General features: G+C 42.8%; 1 protein-coding gene across 5 annotated transcripts in view; it reads left to right on the top strand.

Moving 5' to 3' along the window:
- Positions 1–25,166, top strand: part of GK (glycerol kinase) — a 79,057-nt gene that overhangs the window by 49,981 nt on the left and 3,910 nt on the right. For all 5 annotated transcript variants that reach the window (XM_058713905.1, XM_058713908.1, XM_058713906.1 and 2 more), the window contains 8 exons: positions 1,126–1,168; positions 2,242–2,322; positions 14,590–14,668; positions 15,444–15,540; positions 16,095–16,179; positions 17,375–17,495; positions 17,619–17,762; positions 20,644–20,724. In XM_058713905.1, the coding sequence (XP_058569888.1) occupies positions 1,126–1,168; positions 2,242–2,322; positions 14,590–14,668; positions 15,444–15,540; positions 16,095–16,179; positions 17,375–17,495; positions 17,619–17,762; positions 20,644–20,724 (731 nt within the window). The remainder of the gene's footprint in view (positions 1–1,125; positions 1,169–2,241; positions 2,323–14,589; positions 14,669–15,443; positions 15,541–16,094; positions 16,180–17,374; positions 17,496–17,618; positions 17,763–20,643; positions 20,725–25,166) is intronic.

The raw sequence follows: 25,166 nt of genomic DNA on the forward strand, positions 1-25,166 counted from the left end.
AATAAAATCTTTTGGAAAAATGTAGACAATTCATTTATCACATGCTCTTTGAATGTGTTAACTGTTCACGTACAGTCAGAGAATATATTCGAGTGAGAAGGGATAGAAGGTCTTGGGTTCATTCTTCTTCACGACAGCGGTGCGTGGAAAAATGTTTTTTGGAAACAGTTGCCCTCGGTTTCTATTTTCTCCGCACGACAAACGCAGCCGATAAGGTCTGCTGACCTAGTGCTCACTGGTAGTGGCTTCCGCTGGGATCCCTCTGGCCGCCCCGGGACCGCATGCTCCCCCTTGTCCCACCTGCTGGAATGTCAGAGAACACAGCAGCAGGGCCCTGCTGCCCGTGGGGAGGGAATCCCAAGCTTGGGCAGGCCTGTTCGTAGAGAGCCAGGGTTGATGGTCGCAGCCAACTGCTTCCCCGTGACCCCTGCTGGTATCAGTGTGGATAATTTCTCTCCCTGGCCCAAGTCATAACCACTCACTCACGTCCAATGCCACACTTGTCGCCGAGTCCAAGGCTTATGCTAATAAGGCTGCCATAAAATAAATGCACTTTTTCACGTCAGCGGTTGTCCCATTCTGGCTCCGTCTCTGCCACCTGTTTAGAATGCCCTATCCTGCAGAGAGGATATATGTGCCTCCATGCCACTCGTCACCGAGGCCCAGCTGCACTTCCCTGCACTCTGGACCCAGCCTCCCCTCCATGCCCGAAGATAGCACTGTGTCTCATTTCCCGACTGTGCTAATGATGGAGCTAAGCAGCCCGCTTAGGGGAATGCTTCATTCCATGTGGGTTAGTAGCAATGTAACTGTGACTGGACATAGAATTTGTTGGGATTGGCTGATATTTTAGAAACACAGTCCTGGGCTATGACTAAGTACTAAATACCGTGCTTGCATTTTTCCATTAGGATCTCACTAAGTACGTTTTCTTCCAGACTTATCTTTAAAACGTTATTCCAAAAGGAGTATGTAATGCTTCTTAACTTTGGGAACTTTTCTAAAACTTGGAGATGATGACTTTTATCGTGCTGAGTTAAACGTCGTCTTGAATGATTTGTATCATCCTTTCATGATGTATTTTTAATAAAATTGTCACGCTGTTCATTCTTCTCCTAACTACAGGTATGGAACAGGCTGCTTCTTACTGTGTAACACAGGCCGTAAGGTTGGTTTTTTCCGATTAAAAGATTGCTGAAAGTCTTCTTTAACTTCATATCAATAGTGCTTGAGCATAATTTGCTATTAAGTTACTTAGGCTTCTGCAGATTTTCTTTAATCTTTGCTTTTTAAAAAAATGTATGTACCGTTTAATTTACATCCAAGTTAGCACACGGCGCCACAATGACTTCAGGAGTAGATTCCTTCGTGCCCCTTCTCCATTTGGCCCATTCCCCCCCACCCCACACCCCCTCCAGGAACCCTCTCTTTGTTCTCCATATTGAGGAGTCTCTTATGTTTTGTCCCCCTCCCTGTTTTTATATTATTTTTGCTTCCCTGCCCTTGTGTTCATCTGGTTTGTCTCTTAACTCCCCATATGAGTGAAGTCATATGATACTTGTCTTTCTCTGAATGACTGACTTCGCTTAGCGTCATACCCTCTAGTTCATCCACGTAGTTGCAAATGGCAAGATGGCATTCTTTTTGATTGCCGAGTGATACTCCATTGTGTGTGTGTGTGTGTGTGTGTGTGTGTGTGTGTGTATACATATACATTTATCCATTCATCCATCGATGGACGTTTGGGCTCTTTCCATACTTTGGCTATTGCCAATAGTGCTGCTATAAACATTGGGGTGCGTGTGCCCCTTCGAAACAGCACGCCTGTATCCCTTAGATAAATACCTAGTAGTGCAATTGCTGGGTTATTAACTCTTCATTAGGGTTTAATTTAGAGCTCAATAAAATTGATGACAATCACTAAATTTCAGAGGCTCTAGTAAGAATCATTTTAGGTTCTTTGAATTTTATATGTGTGTCTTTAATTGTGGTGGGATAGCTACTCTCGGACCTTGTCAGACTCTTAATGCAAATCTAATCTAGAGCAAGGGATAAGCTTTTTATACTGTTTTAAGTGTACTGTCCTTAATACTAGTAATTTTAACTGTTTAGATTTATTTTTTTTTAATTGTTACATATTTATTGAATTGTTTTCTACCTGGTTCCTCTTAGCTTTTCCAAATAGTCTTCTGCCAACCTGTTAATTTCTTGGCGGCTGAAGTATTTTTCTGTGTCCCGCAGTGTGTGTTTTCTGAACACGGCCTTCTGACCACAGTGGCTTACAAGCTCGGCAGAGACAAGCCGGTGTATTATGCGTTGGAAGTAAGTACCTCTCAATCAATGTGGATAATATGACGAACAGTCACAGCGAGGGAGAGTCACAGTGCTTCCTAACACCTTTTCTGGTAAATTTTCATAGATGATAAGACTGGAAAAAAAAAAAACAACCTCATTTTTTTTTTCTTGGCATTTGGTTAAGTGGAAGGAACCTGGCAGTGAGCTGGGGTCAGCACTCCCAGGAGATCTGGAGGACGTCGGCTCCTGGATCTTTGGCCGGTCACTTGAGGCACCTTGCAGCCGCTTGGCACGGTGTAAGATTTTCTGTCCGAGAGGTTTAGTGCAGGTGTTGACTTGCTCGCCAGTATTCCCGTCAGCTGGAAAATGCTGTGTTTTTTGTAACTGCAGCGCCCCGGTGTCCCAAAGAGCACCACCGGGGGCAAACGCAGATGAATCCCCTCCATGTGGCTCCCCATAAAAATAAATTTTGTCTCACATTTTGACGTGGGAAAGAAAGTGAGGAGACTGATGCCAGTTTTCAGTGGAAGCGTTTCTTTCGAATACATTTGTCAATTCTAGTAGGAATATATCAGCCTAAGCCTGTAGGGCATGGTGAATTTGTATTAGGAACATTAGTAACTTTGCTAGATAAGGTCGAAGAAGCAGTACTCTTTTTATAAAATCAGGTACGTTCCTTTTTTTCTAAAGATTTTATTTATTTATTTATTTATTTATTTAGGGGAGAGTGTGAGCAGGGGAGAGGTAGAGAGAGGGGGACAGAGGATCTGAAGCGGGCTCTGCGGTGACAGGCTGACCGCAGTCAACCCGACACGGGGCTCGGGCTCACGAACTGTGAGATCGTGACCTGAGCCGAATCCGGACGCTTAACCGACTGAGCCACCCAGGCGCCCCTACAGTTCATTTTAAATGGTTCCCTTGTAATGTATAAATACACAATTGATCTGAAGATTTACTGAGGCTTCTTTCCTAAAGGATCTGATAATAATTTGGCCACAAGTGTTAGACTTCTGTTTAGAGTTCAAACATTGTATTAGTTGCTATGCCTAGAGCACAAAGAATTTTTGGGTTTTGCCTTGCCCCCTCCCTGCACAAGCACTGTGCTCTCTCCCCCAACCCCTTTTCTATGGATAATAGAAACATTTAGGAATAATAACGGTATCCTATCATTTCTCAGAAGTTAAATTTCTACAAGCCCTGTTCTGCTCTGTTTCCTGCTGTGCGAAGTGCTTATTAGTACAGCGCTGGGCACATCAGATATGTACTATCTGATAAATGTCACCCTATAGCAATTAAGTAAGCCGAACAGCTTAAAAGAGTCTTTTCCCCTTATACTGGAGACAGTCGTTTAGAATTATAGATGCCTTAGACCTGGAAAGGGACTCTGCGATAGGGCTTACCTGGTTTCAACTTCCCTCCCGTATGAAGAATCTTACCTTCTTTCCCTCACCGATAGCCTTCCAACTTCTGTTTGAAGATGGCACCCAAAAAGGCTCCTGAGACGTAGATCAGCTGTCAAAAGCATTCAAATACTAACAGGCACCTGTCGGTTTTTCTGGGTCTTCTTGCTCTAGGATAAACTCCTCCAGTGCCCTGATGTCATACAGTTTCTGGATCCTTTATAGTTTTGGACTCCCTTCATTAGACGCATTCCAATTTGTCAGCATCTTCCAGAATGGAATAGAATATTCCGCATGTAGTCTGACCTGTACTCACTAGTGTGATTTGTTCCTCTCTGACCATAGACACTGCTTCTGCTACTCTAACCTGGGAGTTCACTAATTTAGTCTAATAACCCCACCATATCATCGCCTCCGGGAGCAGATGTTAAAATATCTGGCGCTTTCTCAAATGACTCCTTATCAAGCCAAGTCCTCTCCCTTCCGTATTTGGGCAGATCTTGCTTTTTTCCTTAAGTCATCGAGGCTTGAACTCAGACCCTGAGATCAAGAGTCACATGCTCTCATGACTGAGCCAGCCGGGCGTCCCTGCAGATCTTTTGTTAATCTGAGTTCAGGTCTTTGCTTCTTCCTGTTAAATTTCATGACAGTGATCGCAGCCTATTGTGACACTGTGGGTTCCTTTTCACCCTTTGTTCTTTTTCCAGTTTTGCCTCATCTGGAGACTTAACAGGCACATGCTTTATGATTTTGTTTCAATCCGTGTCATTTTTTAAAAGATTCAGAGAATTTGAAAGCTGACACGGCCAGTAGTAGATCAGATGACAACAGGCCTCTCTACCCCCTCACAAGGAATTTGAGAGTCGGAAGTGAAATTGGAGTCACTTGGCCAGAGTAACTTTTGAAAGCTAGTAAGTAGCGGATCCAGGATGCAAATTCAGGTTATTAGACATCAAAATCTAGACCCCCTGGGCCACCCACTGTGCCATCACCGTTCTCCTGAGTCCGGTGTTCTTTTCACTGCATCTCAGGTCACTTCTTTCGTCTCCTAACCTAGCAGCCTGAGCCACAACATGTACACTTACACACACACACACACACACACACACACACACACACACGTTCACAGTAGTAGATAGGATTTTGTTTCTGTGTCTTCTTTCTTTTCACTTAACAGACATGTAAAAACATTGAAGCAGACCAAATGAGAGGGCAAAGGAGAAAGCTACCTTGGGAAAACTTTTTCTCAGTACATTCCTGCTAATTCCACTGGGTCACACCACTTCCATGTTTCGTAAGTGCTTACAGAGTATATAGTTGATGATCATTGCTTTAATTTGACAGATTGTTGTTAGGCTTGGCGACCTGAGGTCTTAAAATTTCACTTTGCGGGGCACCTGGATGGCTCAGTCAGTTAAGTGTCCGACTTCGGCTCAGGTCACGATCTCGTGGTTCGTGAGTTGGAGCCCTGCGCCGGGCTCTGGGCTGACGGCTCGGAGCCTGGAGCCTGCTTCGGATTCTGGGTCTCCCTCTCTCTCTGCCCCTCCCCTGCTCGACTCTGTCTCTCTCTCCTTCAAGATAAATAAACATTAAAAAAATTATTTGAAAAATCTATAAAAAAAATTTCACTTTGCATTTTTTAAAAACTGAAATGATAGCTGTGTACCTCACATCTTTTAGTCTTCCACTGTCCCTCTGCTGATTTGGAAGGAACATAATGCATTTCTCTGTGCTTTTGTTGTTTTGGGTTTCATTTCTTTTGTGGGCACCTTTAAACTTTTTAAAAAAAATTTTTAGTGTTTATTTTTTTAGAGAGAGGCAGAGCACGAGCAGGGGAGGGACAGAGAGAGAGAGAGAGAGAGAGAGAGGATCTGAAGTTCGAACTTGACCTGAGCCGAAGTCAGACACTCAACTGACTGAGCCATCCAGGCGCCCCAGCACCTTTTCATTTTTAAGATGTTACTTAACTATATATTTTCCTAACCGTGTTTATAGTTGTTTAGTATTTATTTTTAACGTCCCACCCATGGTGATGACCTCGAATGCTTTTCCTCTGTCACCTCCAACAGCAATCATGTCATTGAGCTTAGTAAAGTTTTCATTTCCCCTTTTTCTTAAACATGCAGGAATAAGTTCTGTTTTCTTTCTAGTCCATTGTATATCATACTTATTGGCTTACTTTATCATTTTCTGTGTCCACTGTCATTTCTTTGGGGTGAAACTTTTCATGGCCCTGCCCCCATTTTTTCCTTGCAGAGGGCCATCCTTTTGTAGTTCTCTTACTCAGAATCTGAGGTAGCAAGTCTAGTCCTTTTAGGTTTGTCTGTATTTTTTTTTTAACGTTTATTTATTTTGAGCGAGAGAGAAAAAGTGTGAGTGGGGGACGGGCGGAGAGAGAGAATCTGAAGCAGGCTCCATGCTCCGCACCGGAGCCCGACCTGGGGCTCAATCTTCGGACTGTGAGATGGACCTGAGCTGAAATCAAGAGTTGGACGCTTGGGGCGCCTGGGTGGCTCAGTCAGTTAAGTGTCCCACTGCAGCTCAGGTCATGATCTCACGTTTCGTGGGTTCGAGCCCCTCCTCGGGTTCTGTGCTGACAGCTCGGGGCCTGGAGCCTGCTTTGGATTCTGCGTCTCCCTCTTTCTCTCCCTCTTCCCCATTCCCACTGTCACTCTCGCTCCCTCGAAAATAAAAAAAACGTTAAAAAATTAAAAAAAAAAAAAAAAAAGAGTTGGATGCTTAACCGACTGAGCCCCCCAAGCGCCCCAAGTTTATCTTTATTTTGCCCTCTCTCTGGGGTGGGTACCGAATCTTAGACGAAACACTTGTTTCTCCAACATCTTTCTAACATCATTGAACACCGTTGAACATTTAACATCATTGAAGTGCTCCAGTTTTCCTATGATGTGCCTGGGTTTGGATTTGATTTTACTCATCCTGTTAGATAAACTGGATGCAAGTCTGTCTCGAGGTCTGAGAAATCTTCAGCAGTTGTCTCTTTTAAACACTGCTACTCTGCCATTGCCACTGCCCTCTTCTGTGACTGCTAGCGTATGGGTGTTGGAACCCTTCAACCCAGCCTCGATGTCTCTGGACTGCTCTTTTACGTATGTTTCACCCCTTGGCTTCTCTGCGCTGCCTCTCCAGGGAGCTACTCACTACCTACCTTACATTCCAAATCCTCTCTTTAGAACAAAACAAAAACTTTCTATTGTGAAATATGAAACACGTACAGAATGATGCATAACAGACCAAAGTACGGCTTGACAAATGATTATAAGGAGAAGGGCCCAGGTCAGGAAACAGAACAGCGCCCCCAGCCAGGAACCCCTGTGCGCCCCTCCCACCCCCAGCCTCTCCGTGTCCCCTAGGGGAACCAGTGTCCTGGCTTTTACTACAGTCACTTCCTTACTTTTCTTTAGAGTTCCGACACTTACTATGCGCAACGTTGAACACCGAAGTTGCGTTTTGCGTGTTTTCGACACTTTATGTATTAAAAGATATAAAAGAGAAAGTGAGAGAGATCAAGGCATACAGTATGTATCCTTTGATGTGGCTTCTTACGCTCAGTATCACATCTGTGAGGTTGGTCCGCGTTGTTAGACAGAGCTGTGACAGCACTCCTTTTTGTTACCAAACGAAAATGCCACGGTTTAGTATTTATCCAACTGTCGACGACCTTTCAGTTGTTTTCTGCTTTCAGTTGTTTACTGCTTTCGTCTATGATGAAAAATGCTACTGTGAACAACGTTGTATACATCTCCTGTGTACGCATTTCTGTAGGAGTAGAATTTGTAGGCAGTAGATTACGAGTATCTTCCCTCTGAGTAGATAAACGCAAACCAGTTTTCACACCAAAGGCATCAAGTTACACTGTCATGGGCAGTGTATGGGAACACTGCCTCCTCTCTTCCGTCTATTCTAGAGTTGATCCCACCTATTACATTCTTTTTTTTTTTTTAATACTTATTTTTGAGAGAGACAGAGACTGAGAGAGAGAGAGAGAGAGAGAGAGACTGGGGGAGGGGTAGAGAGAGCAGGAGACACAGAATCCGAAGCAGACTCCAGCCTCCGAGCTGTCAGCACAGAGCCCTACTCCGGGCTCGAACCCACAAACTGTGAGATCACAGCCTGAGCCAAAACCAAGAGCCAGATGCTTAACCACCCGAGCCACCCAGGTGCTCTGCCAGGTTGTTTTTTGTTTTTTTTTTTTAATGTTTATTCTTGAGACAGAGAGACAGAGCGTGAGTGGGCAAGGGGCATAGAGAGAGAGAGATGGAGACACAGAATCCAAAGCAAGCTTCAGGCTCTGAGCTGTCAGCACAGAGCCTGTCGTGGGGCCCGAACCCACAAACCGTGAGATCATAACCTGAGCCGAAGTCGGACGCTTAAACAACTGAGCCACCCAGGCACCCCAATCCCCTCCAGGATTTTTAACTGGTTATTTGTTCATATCCACCTGATTTTATTTTGCTTCTCTTTTCTTTTGATTCATAATTTAATGGCTGTTTTTTAACATAGAAATCGTGCCTTAATTTATCTCTTTGAATACTTTCAGCACTTACTCTAAAGTCTTTGTCAGAGTGGAGTGAATTATTTTTAATTTTTTTTCATTTTTTTAATGTTTATTTATTTTTGAGAGAGACAGAGACAGAATGCAAGGGGGTTAGGCGCAGAGAGAGAGGGAGACACAGAATCCGAAGCAGCCTCCGTGCTCCGAGCTGTCAGCACAGAGCCCGATGCGGGGCTCGAACTCCCGAGCTGTGAGATCATGGCCTGAGCCGAAGTCGGACACTCAACCGACTGAGCCACCCAGGCGCCCGAGAATGGGGTGAATTCTTTTCCAGCTGTTAAGTTTAGTTTGCTGGTTTCCTGATAATAGATTTCTTCGTGTGTCTTGAAACTTTCACTTCTAGTCTCATGTATTAAAGCCACAGCCTTTGTCAGCCCGTAGTTCTCCCCACACAAGCGGGACAGCGCCACCTAGCCCTTGGCGTCAGGCACTGAAGCCGATGCTATTCCTTGTGTCACACAAGACATTTGGGACCCTTTTCCTCTGGAGGAGCCGGGTCCCGGCCACCACTCCTGCCTCCTGACACATACAGAAAACCTAAGCAGAACCTTGCGGTCTCAAGCCCTGTGCAGTTGGTGCATTTCTCTTTCTGTCCACGTCCACCGCCGCTCTGCATTTGAGTCAGCACATGCTGTTTTGGTGTTCCCTTTTTACATTTTGCCCTGTTATCCTCTGTGTCTAGAACAGAGAGAGGGGATTTTTAAAGTGCAAACTCACCATTTCTGATGTGGACATCACCAAGAGAATTCTTTTTCTTTCTCCCTGCTCCCTGGCATGTGATGCCTCCAGGCCCGACGTGTTACCATCTCTAAGCTCCGATTTTCATTATTGGTGCAAAGGAATTGGGGCACGTGATCCTTGGGTTGTTCTAAAACTTTCATCTCCTACTAAACCGCTTTAATTTGTCCCACTCTTCCACTAGAAAATTTCCCTTTGCTTTAAAGATTTTTTATTTTTAAGCAATCTCTACACCCGATGTGGGGCTCAAACTCTACAGCCCCGAGGTCAAGAGTCCCGCGCTGCACCCACTGAGCCAGCCAGGCGCCCCCACTAGAACATTTTTCTTGGTGGCGGGAGAGGTTGAAGCAAACCGGAGAAGTTACGTGGTTCCGCCCTTTCTCTGCTACCTGCTAATAGGACACCACCTGCCTTAAGCCATGCTTCTCCCTTTCCTTGTTTATCTTCTTCCAAGTATTATTTCACACACACAAAAAAATCCTTTTGGGGGCCTTTAGTATTTCTGAGGTTGATCTCACTTAGGATCTGAGACCTCCCTGTTCTGTACTCTGTCACCGGGATGCCAGTTCCCCGAGGCCGCGATGCCTGTCTGGTTCCCCATCTCTTGGAGTGGACTGCCACGTAGGAGATACTTAATCAATATTGTCGACATACCAAATCTTAGGCCATTTTTTCTCCATTTAAATATGAGCTTCGGGGGCACCGGGGTGGCTTAGTCAGTTGTGTGTTCGGCTCTCGATTTTGGCTCAGGTCATGACGTCACGGTCGTGGGATCAAGCTCCATATCGGGCACCGTGCTGAGCATGGAAACTTTAGACATGGAGAATCTCCAAAATAAATAAATAAATCTTAAAATAAGTATGAGCTTCGAAAAGGGCTTCCCTGTACGCCCCCTTGGTTTCTTTAAATGTCCCCTGTCCCATCTCTTTCGTATGATTTATGATGATAGTGTGGAGACTTCTGTTTTAGAGTCTTCCAGCCTTCTTAACGCCAGATAATCATTTGTGTTATAAGCCTGTGTTCTTCTCTATTGCTGTATAACAATTTAATCACAAATAGAAGCGGCTTGCAACCATACCCGTTTGTCTCACAAGGCTATAGTCAAGGTGTCGGCTGAGGCTATGGTCTCGTCCAACCCTCTCTCTCCTTCCAGGCCCGCTCACTCGGATTACCAGCCGATTTCGGGTCTTCGTGGTTGTAGGGCTGAGGGCTTCCGTTTCTTGGTAGTTGGGAGCCAAAGGCTGCCCTTGGCTCTTAGAGGCCGCCTGCAGTTTCTTCTCATGTGAAGACCCACCAGAGGACCCCTGATAATCTTATTTGGCTTCATCCCGTACACTTCCCTCACATGCATCCAATCGCCTCTGACGTGCGTTACTGGTTGGAAGCATGTCCTAAGTCCCACCGTGCTCAGGGAGAGAGGATCGCACGCCAGCACGAGCACCAGGAGGGGGGGACGGTGGAGGAGGCCGCCTTCATTAAGAATCTGCCTGCCACGGCCTGGAAACGTTGTTTCCGGACTTGAGTAACGTACTTTCTTGGGAAGTATACTTTCTGAACCGTAAACGCTGTTTATCTTAACTCCCTAACTTGTTACTGAAGTATTAATAGTATCGATTACATTTTAAAAATAATGTTGTTCCCCCCCTTTACCTCTAGGTTCCCGTTCTCTCTTCTACGCAATTAAAAATGCTGTGGACTTAGATTTTGCATTTGTGATCTTACACAAATTAGTACATTATAAAGTACGTACGTAGCGATACGTGTTACTGTCGCATACAGAAAGCTTTGTTTCCTGTGCCTAATGGATGATTTTAAGCGATTCATGGATAATCTTAATTTCACGTAATTTTTTCTTCATACCCTCTGATTTTAGCCATAACTGCCTCACATCCTGAAATGTGTCCTTTACACAGATACTATTCGTGGCTATGGTATGCATGGCGAGGAGCTCTTGAGAAGTATATTTGTCTGCTGTGACACTATATTAGATCTGCCTCATTACTTTTTTTAAAGTTTAATTCTTTATTTTAGAGAGAGTGAGAGCACATGTGAGCTGGGGAGAGGGGCAAAGGGAGGGGGAGAGAGAGAGAGAGAGAGAGAGAGAGAGAGAGAGAGAGAATGAATCTAAAGCAGGCCCCACCCTCCGTACAGAGCCTGATGTGGGTCTTGATCCCATGACCCTGGGATCATGACCTGAGCCAAAAATCAGGAGTCAGACGCTCAACTGACTGAGCCACCCAGGCGCCCCTACTTCATTGTTCTTAATTCACTCTTCCCCTAGCCTGTTTCTTAAGCTTCCACTTTCCAGGCTATCTATCTAGTTTTTAAGCGATTTATTCCTCTTGTCCTGTTCATCATTTCATTTATTTTTCTTTCTACCTTCTCATCTCTGTTAATGTCCTTCCTAGGGTACGACTGGCTTGCGTGCACCTTTCCCATAGGTCTTATCTTAGAGTGCATTCCTATCTGTAGATGATGCTCTGAAGTACTGAATCTTTATATTTAGGGCATGACTGAGCGTAACTGAATTGATAGCAAGCAGACAGTGACCTTCTATCTGTCGTGTTAGCTTTCTGTTCCTGTGCTCCTCTTCCCGCCCATCTCGAAAGCATTACGGCACCTTCCGCTTTATCCCCTGCCTCTGAATGCGAAAGACCATGTCTTTGCTCACCGTGGAGGTTTCTCTCATTTTTAATTAATTTTTTAGAAGGCTAGCGAATACCATGTATTCTATCCTGGCACCAAAACGATATTCTTCTTTCAGATAAGTGTTTTCAACCTACCTCTTATTTTCTTATATTACATTTATTTTTCACTTACAACTAAACAGCCCTGTACATTCCTGATGACCAGATTTAAAATAATGTTCTTCTGGAGCTTTGATAGTAACTTTGTATTTTTTTTTTTCCTTTGGTTTCAATCTAAGCAATGCCCTCTGGTCCACAACCAGTTCTTTTTGTTAAAACCTTGACAGTCCTTTTCCTAAAACCGTATTGCTTCCTCTCAAAAAAAACCCAAAAAATATTCAAGCCTATAACATCCTGCCTTTTCCATGGAAATGAGGTACATCGGCATTTGGATTCCCAACGTATGAACCTCCGCTAGCTAACGGCCCCAAAACCACTCCGCTAGACTTCTAAGCACAGTAGTTGTTTAAAGTTCATAGTTTACTCCCTGAAACTATTGAAAATGTGTGCATTTCCTGGTCAGATATGATGTGCAGCCAGTGTCTTTTGAGAGTATAAGGAGGACACCTGTTTTTCCAATCAGATGTACAATAGTGTGGTCCAGTATGGCGGGAACTACCGGGAACGGGTGGCTATTGAGCCCTTGAAACGTGGCTCGGCCACATTGAGATGTGGTGTAAGTGTAAAATACATACCTGATTTCCAAGACTTCGTGAACAAATATATTCGCTTAAATGTATTAGAATTAATTTAACCTGTTTCATTTTACTTTTTCAATATGGTAACTGCAAACTTAAATTACATATGTGGCTCACATGGTATTTCTTCCGAACCTCGTTGGTCTGGAAAATCTTACACATTTACTTGTCTTCAGCAACTACTATCTCTGAATTTTTTGCTTCTGAAGGAAATTCGAGAATCAATTCTGAAGTCTCTGTGAGCAAAAAAAATCACTTAGTTTTCCTTGATGGTTCCACTAAGGACCTAAATATGTAACATATCAAAGTTAGGAAGTGTATCGAAAACTTTGCCAGAGGGAGACCAGTGGGTTAGAGTCTTACATACCTCACCTACCTTGGTATGTGTTGAATTTTTTCCCCATCTTCAAAACCTGATTAGGGGCGCCTGGGTGGCTCAGTCAGTTAAGCGTCCGACTTCGGCTCAGGTCACGATCTCACAGTCCGTGAGTTCGAGCCCCGCGTCGGGCTCTGTGCTGATGGCTCAGAGCCTGGAGCCTGTTTCAGATTCTGTGTCTCCCTCTCTCTCTGCCCCTCCCCCGTTCATGCTCTGTCTCTCTCTGTCTCAAAAATAAATAAACATTAAAAAAAAAATTTAAAAAAAATCCTGATTAAATTTGCACATCAACGTCAACTCTCTTCCTCAGCAATTTTTTATAGCTAAAAAGCCAGTGTATAAAGAGGACAGTAGCAGTGTTCTGCAGTTTTGCAGTAACATATAGTGACTTACTCTCATAGAAGCTCTGAATGACAGAATGAATCAACGTATTCTACATCTAGTTTGTTTACAGCCTGGAAATTGACAGCAAGAGGGGGTGACCATTTGTAATTCACTTAACTAAACTGGAGGCAGGGACGTAGGCAACAGAGAAAAACATTCTGCTTCCTGCACTTAATATCACCTGATATTTGGGTTTGGGGTAACTGTGGAAAAAATTTACATTAATAGCCTGTATGAAATGAAAAGTCAGAACCAAAGAACTTTTTTTGGAATTCCTAACGGTTTGTGCTGGTCATTTATTCGCCCCTCAAGATCTTTTTACAATAGCTTTATTGAGATATAATTCGCCTATCACACGAGTCATCTTTTTAAAGTAGACAGTTTGTTGGTTTTCAGTATATTCAGTCACGCACCCGTCACCACAATCCAACATTAAAACATTCTCATCACCCCAAAGAATAACCCCACCACCCCAACCCTCAGCAACCCCTCATCTACTCTTCGTCTCTGTGGATTTGCTTATTCTGGACATTTCACATCAATGGAATCATACGCTTTATGGTCTCTTGTGACCGTCTCCTTTCACGTAGCGTGATAGTTTCAAGCTTAATGTTGTAGTAGAACCTCATTCCTTCTTGTATGAGCAAATAATATTCCATTGTATGGATATACTATATTTGTCCATTCATCAATCAGTGGAATTTGGATTATACTTTTTCAACACAGAAACAAATGATGAAGGTAATATTTACATTCGGTACTAACCTTCCCCTGCATTCTCCTATCGAGCCTCATCGTAGTTTAAGCAGGTGTTAGTATAGTCACCATGATTTTCTAGGTGACGGAAAGGAGGCTCACTAAGCCTAATTTGCCTAAGATCGCACAGCAGTTAAGAGCTCGAACTTGGACCCAAAGCCTGTTCGTCCTGCTCCAAAGCACATGTTTTCTTCCTTGTTGCCACAGCCCCCTCTCCCTCCCCCGGCTGGCTCCGTCCCTTAGTGGTTTTGTTGAGTTATTACTTTGTAGTTTCTTGGCTAACTTTGCTGTTGTTGCTTGATTTAATATACTGTTAGATACAGCAAATGGGCTTGAAAAGCCCTTTTAATGTGGCCTCTCCTGATAACTCAGTGGATAAGGCGGGAATGTTTTCCGGATGATAATATACCTCATAGTTTAGCAACAGTACATAGAACAACAGATCGTAGAGGCCCGAGGGTGTACTGGGGAGCTCACTTCTTTTCCCTAGCTCATGAAAAATGTCGGTAATGACCTGTATGAAACCATGTTTGCATTAATAGACCTAGTTTCTGATATTTGTAAAAGCCCCAACGTCGAAACTTTTAAATTGTATCCATCTTGTCGTACATAGAGAAATGCTTAATAAAATCTTTTTATAGTGAAAATATAAATTCTCTCTCGGATTCCTTTTCTTTCATAGGGTTCCGTAGCTATAGCTGGTGCTGTTATTCGCTGGCTAAGGGATAATCTTGGAATTATAAAGAGCTCAGAGGAAATTGGTGAGTATGTTCCAACAAAGGATTGGGATCTAAATAATGGAGATTTTTACCTTTGCTTTGTGTGAATACTTGTGATTTGAGCCATACGTGACATTAAATGAAATGAATTCCTATTATGAGTTCGATTTATACACAAAAGACTATTTTGTGAAGATTTATAAAACAACAAATTGACATAAATAGTGATGGTTATTCATAAACTGGCAAGGTAGGGCGTAAAAACTACCCAAGTGTAAAATCCAACAGCAAAGATTGCCAGAATCTGCAGGTAAAGTGGTCCATTTAAATTTATCTGATGAGAAGGAGCTTTACCTCTGAGATTAGAGTGAGCGTTAAAACCCCAGTGCCTATCATTTAAGTAGTAATATGGCAATTTCCCATCTACGGATAATTATGTGATCTCATTACCCTCTCTTTCATCTACTTGTTTACTTCAGCCCAAAAGGGGGGCAGGGGGGGACAGTCAGAAACACATTGTGGACTGGGGACGCCCTGGAGGCCGCTTTTTTATCTCCTAGTCAACAACCTTAAAAATCGTGGAAATGAGTTACGACACCTTAATGAAAGCAATCCAGCTCCTTTACTTCTCGGTGCGGGCAAATTGGTTCTCGCCCCTCCTCGCTTAGTGCCAGAAGTAGGAACATTGTGCCGCACTAGTGAATAAGAAATCAAAAGCCGTATCCTCATTTTTTATACAGCTGTGTTTATTGACTAAAACAATAGAATATATTGGAGTAATTTTTGTTTTTCTCCCTTTTTTTTTTTTTAATGTTAGAAAAACTTGCTAAAGAAGTAGGTACTTCTTACGGCTGCTATTTCGTCCCTGCGTTTTCAGGGCTGTATGCGCCTTACTGGGAGCCCAGTGCCAGAGGGTAAGAACTGCATGCGAGGTATGCTTTTGTGGGTCTTGATTTATTTTACTAAAGTCACTAATGACTTAGTTCCTAGTTTCCTATCTATTTTCAAATGATTTTAAAGTGTCGAGGAAACCTCTTCTGTTTGGAGCACATAACTTCAGAACCTTTAAATTCCAAGAGGTTACAAATCATCTGACAATAAGGCCCTGCCTGCCACGTCCATGTTCGTGTCAGTGTTGTGATCATTTATCTTCAAGGCATCTGCAAGCTACGCACAAGGGACATCGTCCAAATGAATTCTGATTTGGTGTTATGTTATTGTCATCTGTTCATCTGGATCCTGGACTTTTTCCTATGTGGATGCAGGATTGCGGACTATATGACTTTTCCAAGCTGCTTCGTGTTTATGTCCGTTTTTTTTTATGTGTTTTTTTTTCCCCCTGAACGTCTGTATCTACCGAGGTCAACCTTTCCATATTCAGGACATTTCAGATTGGTGACTCGTTTACTCCACTCTAATCTTACAAGTCTTTTTTTTTAATCTTACAACTCTTTGTGTGTGTTTTTAGGATCATCTGTGGACTCACTCAGTTCACCAATAAATGCCATATTGCTTTTGCTGCATTAGAAGCTGTTTGTTTCCAAACCCGGGAGGTAATAATATGGGCTTTTTTCTTGTGCTTAATGTGCTTTTGTCACTCTTAAACAAATTATATATTGATGCTGAACGTTTATTAAATAACGTAAATATATTAAATTATCAGAGGTGCCTGGGTGGCTCATTCGGTTAAGCATCTGACTCTTGATTTCTGCCCAGGTCATGATCTCACTGTTTGGTGAGTTTGAGCCCCACGTCAGTCTCTGCACTGACCCTGAAGAGCCTGCTTGAGATTCTGTCTCTCTCTCCGCTCCTCCCCTGCTCGCAAATTTTTTCCTCTTTTTCTTAGCTGTCATTACCTTTTTTAAAGCGTTTATTATTTTTAAGAGAGAGAGAGAGAGAGTGCGTGCAAGCAGGGGAGAGGCAGAGAGAGAGAGAGACAGACGATCCAAAGCAGGCTCTCCAATGACAGCAGACACCCTGATGCAGTGCTTGAACGACTGAGCCACCCAGGCACCCTGCTGTCATAACCTTTGGAATTCCTATTATCCGCCAGGTGCTGGGTGTTTTACCCTTGCGGGGGGTGGGGGGCGGATGCTGAGTGGTACATGTTAGGCAAAGGAAATGAATAGCTCAAACGTAGGCATCGAGGCAGGAGACCAGGGTGCAAAATTGAGGTGTTTGGCATGGCTGGCTCTAAGGGTGAGGGCAGAGGTGTAGTGAGGGAAAAGATCGGTGTGTCTAGATCAAGGAAGGCTTGGAAGACCAAAATAAGAAATCTACATTTTTTTAATATGTATGATTTATTGTCAAGTTGGCTAACATACAGCGTATATACAGTGTGCTCTTGGTTTGGGGGTAGATTCCCCTGGTTCATCGCTTACATACAACACCCAGTGCTCATCCCAGCAAATACCCTCCTCAATGCCCATCACCCGTTTCCCCCTCTCCCCCACCCCTCCATCGTCCCTCAGTTTGTTCTCCGTTTTTAAGAGTCTCTTACGGTTTGTCTCCCTCCGTCTCTGAAACTATTTGTTTCCCCTTCCCTTCCCCCATGGGCTTCCGTTTTGTTTCTCAAGTTCCGCATACGAGTGGAAACTTACGATATCTGTCTTGCTCTGGCAGGAAATCTAACTTTTATTCTGTAGACTTTGGGAAGCTCTTGATCAGAAGACTGCCATTTTCAGAGATGTTACTACGAAGTAGCAGTTTAATTATGCTCATTACGTTCCTTGCACTGGTTTATTTAAGATTTTGGACGCCATGAACCGCGACTGTGGAATACCACTCAGTCATCTGCAGGTAGACGGAGGGATGACCAACAACAAAATCCTTATGCAGCTACAAGCAGACATTCTGTACATCCCAGTAGGTCAGTAAGTGTTGCGTCCTTTACATGCCAAAAGTAGTATTTCTTTTGCAAGAACGGGTTTTTTAGGCGTAGGGAGCTGCGAAGACGCTGATGAAAGCTGTTGCTGTTGCCCTCTTCCCTCAGTGAAGCCCTCGATGCCCGAAACAACCGCCCTGGGAGCCGCCATGGCAGCGGGGGCTGCGGAAGGAGTTGGTGTTTGGAGCCTCGAGCCCGAGGATTTGTCAGCGGTTACGATGGAGCGGTTTGAACCCCAGATCAATGCTGAGGGTATGTGTCAAAAATGGAAATTTAGGGGTCTTGATCTTGCAGTCGTGAGTTCGAGCTCCCACGTTGGGCGTAGAGATTACTTAAAAATCAATTGTTTTTAAAAATGAAAATGTAATGGTATCCTGTGGAGGGGACCTTAGTGAGAGAGAGTTTGCCTTTGTGTTTGTTGTGGGTTAAGACACTAAGTAAAATAGCAAACACCACTGTGTTAGATTGGCTACGCTGGGTATGGCTGAGAGAAAAAGCTCCTTATGGTTTTAAAATCTTGATTTATCTATTTTGAAATAGAGACCGGGGTGGGGGAAAGAGAATCCCAAGCAGGTTCCATGCTCAGTGCGGGGCCCGTCACAGGGCTCGATCCCACAAACCGAGATCATGACCTGAGCCCAAATCAAGAGTCGGACGTTCAACCGACTGAGCCACCCCAGCACCCCAGAAGTTCCTTATATTAAAAAAACCTTCCAGAATCCCTTCTTTTGCCATTCACTTCTATTCACAGTATTTTCATGCAGAAGGATAACACAGCCAAACTGTCAGTTCTAACTTGTTAACAGCCTTTTTTAAAAGTAAGAAGGGAGATAACTGACCATCTTTTGGTGCCAGGGGCCTAGTTTTAGGACATGATTAGCTAGGCTAAGGGACATTCTGGTAACTTTTAAGCACAGCAGGCCTAGCCCGACAAAAGTAGCAACAATGTCAGTAAGTGAGCCTTAAATACCTAAATACCTGACTCACTCTTATAACAAACTGAGCTCTGACCGACACCTTTATTAAAATATAGTGGTGCATCTCTCAGGTTGAAATAAACGTGAGTATAAAGATAAGGTTTTATATATATTGTGGCAGGATCCCCTCCCTAAGGAAAGAAAGAAAACAAAAAAGCCTCAAAGCAACCTGGTTATATGCGTACATGACAACATCCCTCGCGACCTTGTAACACGAAACCATTTCATCAGACTGCATGTTTGTGTGTTACCATATATGGGAGACAAAGAAGTGAATACATAAAAAACTATGCCACGTGGCGTTCGGGGCTCAGTTCTTTGTGTACGAACCCAACTGAGCGGTGCCGGCACGAGTCAAGTTGCTTCCTGGGAAGAAAAGCCTCGATGTCACGACTCTGCGCGAGAATCCTGCTGCACTATTGAATTTGGTTTTATAACTTTTTTTAAAAACTTAGTGTAATATAGCATCCAAGTGGCTTTTACACTACTGGGAAATAAGCTTCCAAATGTACGTGTGTTTAATTTTCTGGAAGCCGAAGCCAGCGCTGCTTAATTTTATTCCTTTCCACAGATGAGAAAATGGATTGTAACACTAGTAATTTTATAGTCAGACGGTATACCATATAACTCAGTGTAGAAACGTGTTTCGAAATCTGATGTTCTATATGTAGGTAATTTTTAACTTTTCACATTGCATGGAATGTGGAGTTCAAAACATTTTTCTACTTCTGAAAAAAATCATTTTTTTAGTAAACAATCGTCAGAGTGAGTATATGGCCTCGAGATGCTAATCCCACTCCTTAACAAGGAAGTTTTGACCAGAGAGTCTCTTGTTTTCTGAGGAGAGCCTTCTTTGCTATTTTTTATGGCCTTGGCCCAGAGTGGGTCAGTTAGGTCAGCTGTCCTTCCCTTCGCCAGCCCTACTCCTCTCCCCACAGCAAACAACGCACGTGCGCGCGCGCGCGCACACACACACACACACACACACACACACACACGTGCGTGCTGGGCATCTACGTATAAACAGTTCATTCTCCAGGAAACTTTTTTTTTAGAGCTGAGTACAGGCCAGAAATTGCGACATGGGGATATAGAGCTGAACAAGAGCAAGTCTTCGCCCTTCAGGAGACTCCTGGATCTTGGGAGAGGCAGACAAAGCCATGACAGTTGACTGTGGTCAGCTGACAGCCTGAAGTGTGAAGTGTGAACAGCATTTGAGATAGAAGACAGAGGGAAGACAGAGGAAGGGCATAGTGGGGCCCTGGAAAGCTTTCTAAAGCAAGTGATATTTGAGCAGTGTCGCCCAGGTGTCACAGGCTTCAGGTGCTACAGAAAGGCTGGGAGGCCTCACAGGGACGCACCGGTGGCCATTTTTGTTTAGTTCTCTTATCGTGGATTTCCTTCTTACAGAAATCCTGCCTCACAGGAATGTAATTTGAATCTTGTGAGAAATCCATACTTGTTCAGTCCTTCGGCTAGACCAAAAGTAATTCTCCTTCTAGTCTTAACATATTACAGTATACCCTGTATCCCACATGCCCCCTCCACCGTACCCGCTGAAAAAAGATAGAAGACGTCAAATGGGATTTCCCTTTCTAATTCGTCACTACTTGTTTGTGAGTGGCCTGGTCCTCCCAGGTAGCCTGTGTCCCAGCCTCCCTCCACCCGTACACCATGCTGAATTTGAATTGCCCCTTCACCTTCCAAGCGTGTGTCTCTCCCAGTCCCTGGCCGTCGCCAGGACCCGTACTCTCCTGAGTCTGAGTTCTGGTAGAGGCCCCCATGCGAGGGACTTGACTTTATTTTTTTTTTTTTTTTAATTTTTTTTTCAACGTTTTTTATTTATTTTTGGGACAGAGAGAGACAGAGCATGAACGGGGGAGGGGCAGAGAGAGAGGGAGACACAGAATCGGAAACAGGCTCCAGGCTCCGAGCCATCAGCCCAGAGCCTGACGCGGGGCTTGAACTCACGGACTGCGAGATCGTGACCTGGCTGAAGTCGGACGCTTAACCGACTGCGCCACCCAGGCGCCCCGGGACTTGACTTTAATACGTGTCACAATTTGTTCAAAATGCTGAGTGAACATGAGTGTGGTGTGTAGAATATCTCAGTAAACTACTTTCAGACTTATGTGTTTCCCACCTTCTATTTCTAGAAAGTGAAATTCGGTACTCTACATGGAAGAAAGCTGTGATGAAGTCAGTGGGTTGGGTTACAACTCAGTCTTCAGAAAGTGGTAAAAATGTTTTTATTATTCTTGCCGCTTTGTCTTAGTGCATTAAATAACTTATTTAAGTGTCTAACCATTTACACTTTGCAAGGCTGCTATGAAGAAAATCAGTGGCTTCTGTCCAGAGTTTCTAACATTTTCAGAACACTTTAGAGATGTAGGTTATCAGGTTGATATATACATACTTAATTGTGTCCTGCCTGTTTTTTCCTTATTAAGTTTATTCCTGGGACTTCAGTGGATAACTTAGTTTTCTAAAAGTAAAATGATTTCTTTCTCCTCAATGAAAAAGAAAATCAAGTAGATTCTTCTTTTTATTTCTTTTCTTCACTTAGTGTCTTCTTTTATCTTTTTGGGGGGCTGTCTTCATGACCTGAACCAACCAAAACTTAATGTCAATTGCTCAATCTATGTCACTGCTTCCTAGGCTGATTCCAAGTTCTTAGCGAATGTACATTGGGTCAGAGAGGAGGAAATATACCAAACTGTAAATTAGAAGTGTCATAACAGATTGGGAAATGCTCTTGGCAGAAAATACAGGACCATTTTTTTCAGTCCCTTAAGCAGGCAGGTATTGGGCTTAAGTAAACCATTTAGTTGTCAACAGGCTTAAGCTGCTCTTACTATGTGCTTGATCATTTAACAGGCTTGAACACATCTTTAACGTGCTGTAATATTTTAATTCTTCGCTAAATGCGAGATTTAGAACATCACGAATAGAATGATGTCCAATAATATATTGAAGCATATACTTTAAGAGAGAAGAGTTTATAAATGAAATATTGCCTGCCTTCTAACCCAAAAAGTGAGCGTAGATTCACTTTCAATGTATCTGGCTTTTAGGAAATGCTTCCTGAAACCATGTGTTACCACAGATCACTGGTCTAGATTTTCAGTCCTGGGCGTTCCTACCTGAAGCTTTTTTTTTTTTTTTTTCTCCTAAATAAGCTTAATATCCTTTTTCTTTAAGTCTTTTGTCCTCAGACACACTTCGTTTTATAAGGTGGTGGCAAAGCTTTTCTTACTATACCTTTTGCAATTTTGAGACCCTTTGTAATTAAACCTCTCAATCATAAGTATTTTCCTAGCACAGTGTTAGTTGCTGTGCAAGATATAACATACGTGCACTCTGATTTCTTTTATTTTCTAGTTGTCCTCAATCAATGGCTAATGAGAAGTTGAGTCATGTGATTTCTCTGACTCATATTTTATTTTATTTCATTTTTTAATGTTTATTTATTTTTGAGAGAGAGAGAGACAGAGACAGGGTGTGAGCAGAGGAGAGGCAGAGAGAGAGGAAGACACAGAATCCGAAGCAGGCTCCAGGCTCCGAGCTGTCAGCACGGAGTTCGACACGGGGCTCACACCCATAAACCACGAGATCATGACCTGAGCTGAAGTCAGACACTTAATTGACTGAGCCGCCCAGGTGCCCCTGGATTTTTTTTTAAATAGCACAATCATCCCCGTGTCCCTCCCTGCACCACAGTGTCACACACACACACATACACACACACACACACTCACTTCTTAGTAGCAGTTGAAGATAAAATTTTAATTGCAAAATTCCCACAAGACCAGTTGATCCTTTCACTTTGTTTGCATACCTTACTGTCAATAAACTTCAAATGAAAGAAAAAGTTGATGAGAGAAAATTACATGATTTCTTTAGTTCTGCTGTCAGCATTGATGATAAAAGTAATTTGATTTTTTTGAGAGTTGTAGATTTTTTACGTCGTTTTTTTGTTACAATTAGACCGCAGTGCATTGAAGCCAGTTTGTAAATGTTGTGAAGTCGATTTATGAAAATCACTCTAATGTATATAATATGTTGAGTCTCTAAGCTGTACATTAAATCAGAATAATCATATTCAGCCAATGACATGCTAATTGTATTTCTTTAAGCAGTGTAAGCCATATAACCATATATCAATAAGCTGTTATTCTGGAAAAAATAGTATGTTCTCTTAATTTCTGATGCAGTTTGCCACTTTCGAAGAAGTCATATTTCTTATTTCTAACTATATTTGAATATACCGTAAACAATTTTTAATAGACATTTGTGTGTCTTTAAAATGTAGAAGTGATTGGAGATTTGATACTTTTTGGAGAGAGCTTATCATAAATGATGAGCTTGGCTTTGCACTCCGCATTTGCACCCCAGACACACCAAAACAACATTTTGGAAACAGTTCACATTGGTTTAAATGTGTTTAAATGCACACAGCTATTAAATAACCAGCGTGTGTGTGGAGATACCAGTCAGTCACCAAAAAGGATATATTTCCATTAAATCCATGCCACCTAAATTAGTACGGACTTGTGAATGCAGGCCCTGCTCACGATCTTCTTCGCAAACTAGAACTCACTGTAGCCATGTCAGGAAAGCAGTTCTCAGAACTTAGCGTAACTAAAACAACAACAAACAAACGAACAAGAAAAACCACCTAGCATAACTGATGGCTTGCTCTAAAAGAGCTAGAATATATGTTCCCTTTCCTAAAATCAGGTTAAAATGTGGCCTCCACAAATGTGGAAACAAAAAGAAACCTTGTTTTTATCTGGAAAATAACATAAGCAATGGTAAAATGAAGACAAATGGTTTATATCCCTCTTTAATCTACCTTCTAAGGAGAGAGAAATACAAGGCAAGGGGAAAAAATCCTCTCCCAAAAAGGCAAAGAAATGACAATCCAGTGGTTGTATATCCTTAACATTTGGAGGTTAATTTTGAACAGGCTTCTTTTATGAAGAGCATTAAATATTACAGAAACATAATTTTTAAATTCAAGAGAAGCATATGTGTATAAAGAATATTCTTTAACGGAAGGGATTTTGACAGAATTCAGGTTAGGAAATATCAAAACAACCATATTCTCAAGCAATTTTTTTATTATTTTTTTAAGTTTATTTATTTGAGAGAGCATGCATGAATGTAGGGGAAGGGCAGAGGGAGGGAGAGACAGAGACAGAGATAGAGACAGAGACAGAGGGAGGGAGGGAGAATCCCAAGCAGTCTCTGTGCTGTCAGTGCAAAGCTAGACACAGCTGGATCCCATGAACCAGGAGACCGTGACCTGATCCAAAATCAAGAGTCAGATGCTTAACCTACTGAGCCACCCAGGCATCCACAGGGAGTTTTCTTAATTTATTTATTTTTTATATATACTTTTTAATTTTTCAATTTTATTCATTTATTTATTTTGAGAGACACAGAAACAGCGTGAGTAGGGGAGGGGCAGAAAGAGGGAGGGAGGGGCGCCTGAGTGGCTCAGTCGGGTTAAGTGTCCGACTTCGGCTCAGGTCACGACCTCACGGTTCCTGCGTTCGAGCCCCGCGTCGGGCTCTCTGCTGACAACTCAGAGCCTGGAGCCTGTTTCGGATTCTGTGTCTCATTGTCTCTCTGCCCCTTCCCCACTCGTCCTCTATCTCTGTCTCTCAAAAATAAATAAACGTCAAAAAAAATTTTTTAATTAAAAAAAAAAAAAAAAAGAGTGGGAGGGAGAGAGAGAATCCCAAGCAGGCTCCGCACCAGCAGCACACAGCCCGGTGTGGGGCTCCAACTCACGAAACTGCAAGATCATGACTGGAACCAAAACCCAGAGCTGGACGCTTAACCGACTGAGCCCCCCAGGCGCCCCGGCAGTTTTTTTTTTTAAATGTAAAATCACAGGGCACCCAGCTGGCTCAGCCGGTTGAGCTTGTGACTCTTGGTCTTGGGATCATGAGTTTGTGCCCCACGTTGGGTGTAGAGTTTTTACTATGAATAAACAGACAGATTGAGCCCCGTGTTGGGTGTCGAGTTTATTATAAAAAGCTAGATCAATACATTGATTGATTAGCTCATACAATTTAGTGTATAATTACAGTAATATTGTCGGGTATATTTCCTTACACACAGAAAGTTCCATGTATAAAAGAAAACAAAACCACTAAGTCCTACTCCTGAAATCATTACTACACCGTATGTTACCTAACTTGGATTTAAATGAAAAATAAATTAAATTAAGAGAAAGAAGAAAACAAAACGAATATTTTAGCATAAAGTTGGGTTTGAAGTTCATTTTCAGCAGAGCAGTATAACTCGTTTCTGATAGCTAAAGGATCTGTAATTGGAACCTTGGGGGAATTGGATTGCGCATTTAGTATCTCCGGGGGAAGAGTCGAGAAAGCTAAAATGACCAGCCTCCCAAAAAGCTCTCTCTCCATCACCTCTCTTTTGCTTTGCCAGTAGAAGGCTTACGCGGGTCTAGATGTATTATGTTCTTGGCTGCTTGCGGCATGCTATCTGTATTGTTTGTTAACTATCATAAGCCTTCGATATTGATTATATTTTTTGATTTAAAGTAATAACTCTTTGCTAGCTTTTACGAATATACTATTTTTATAACTTATTTTGTTTTGCTGTCATGTGATTCTTAACACAAATATTGTAATTATGTGTCTCT

This window comes from Neofelis nebulosa, chromosome X (assembly GCF_028018385.1).
Source record: "Neofelis nebulosa isolate mNeoNeb1 chromosome X, mNeoNeb1.pri, whole genome shotgun sequence".
NCBI lineage: Eukaryota > Metazoa > Chordata > Mammalia > Carnivora > Felidae > Neofelis > Neofelis nebulosa.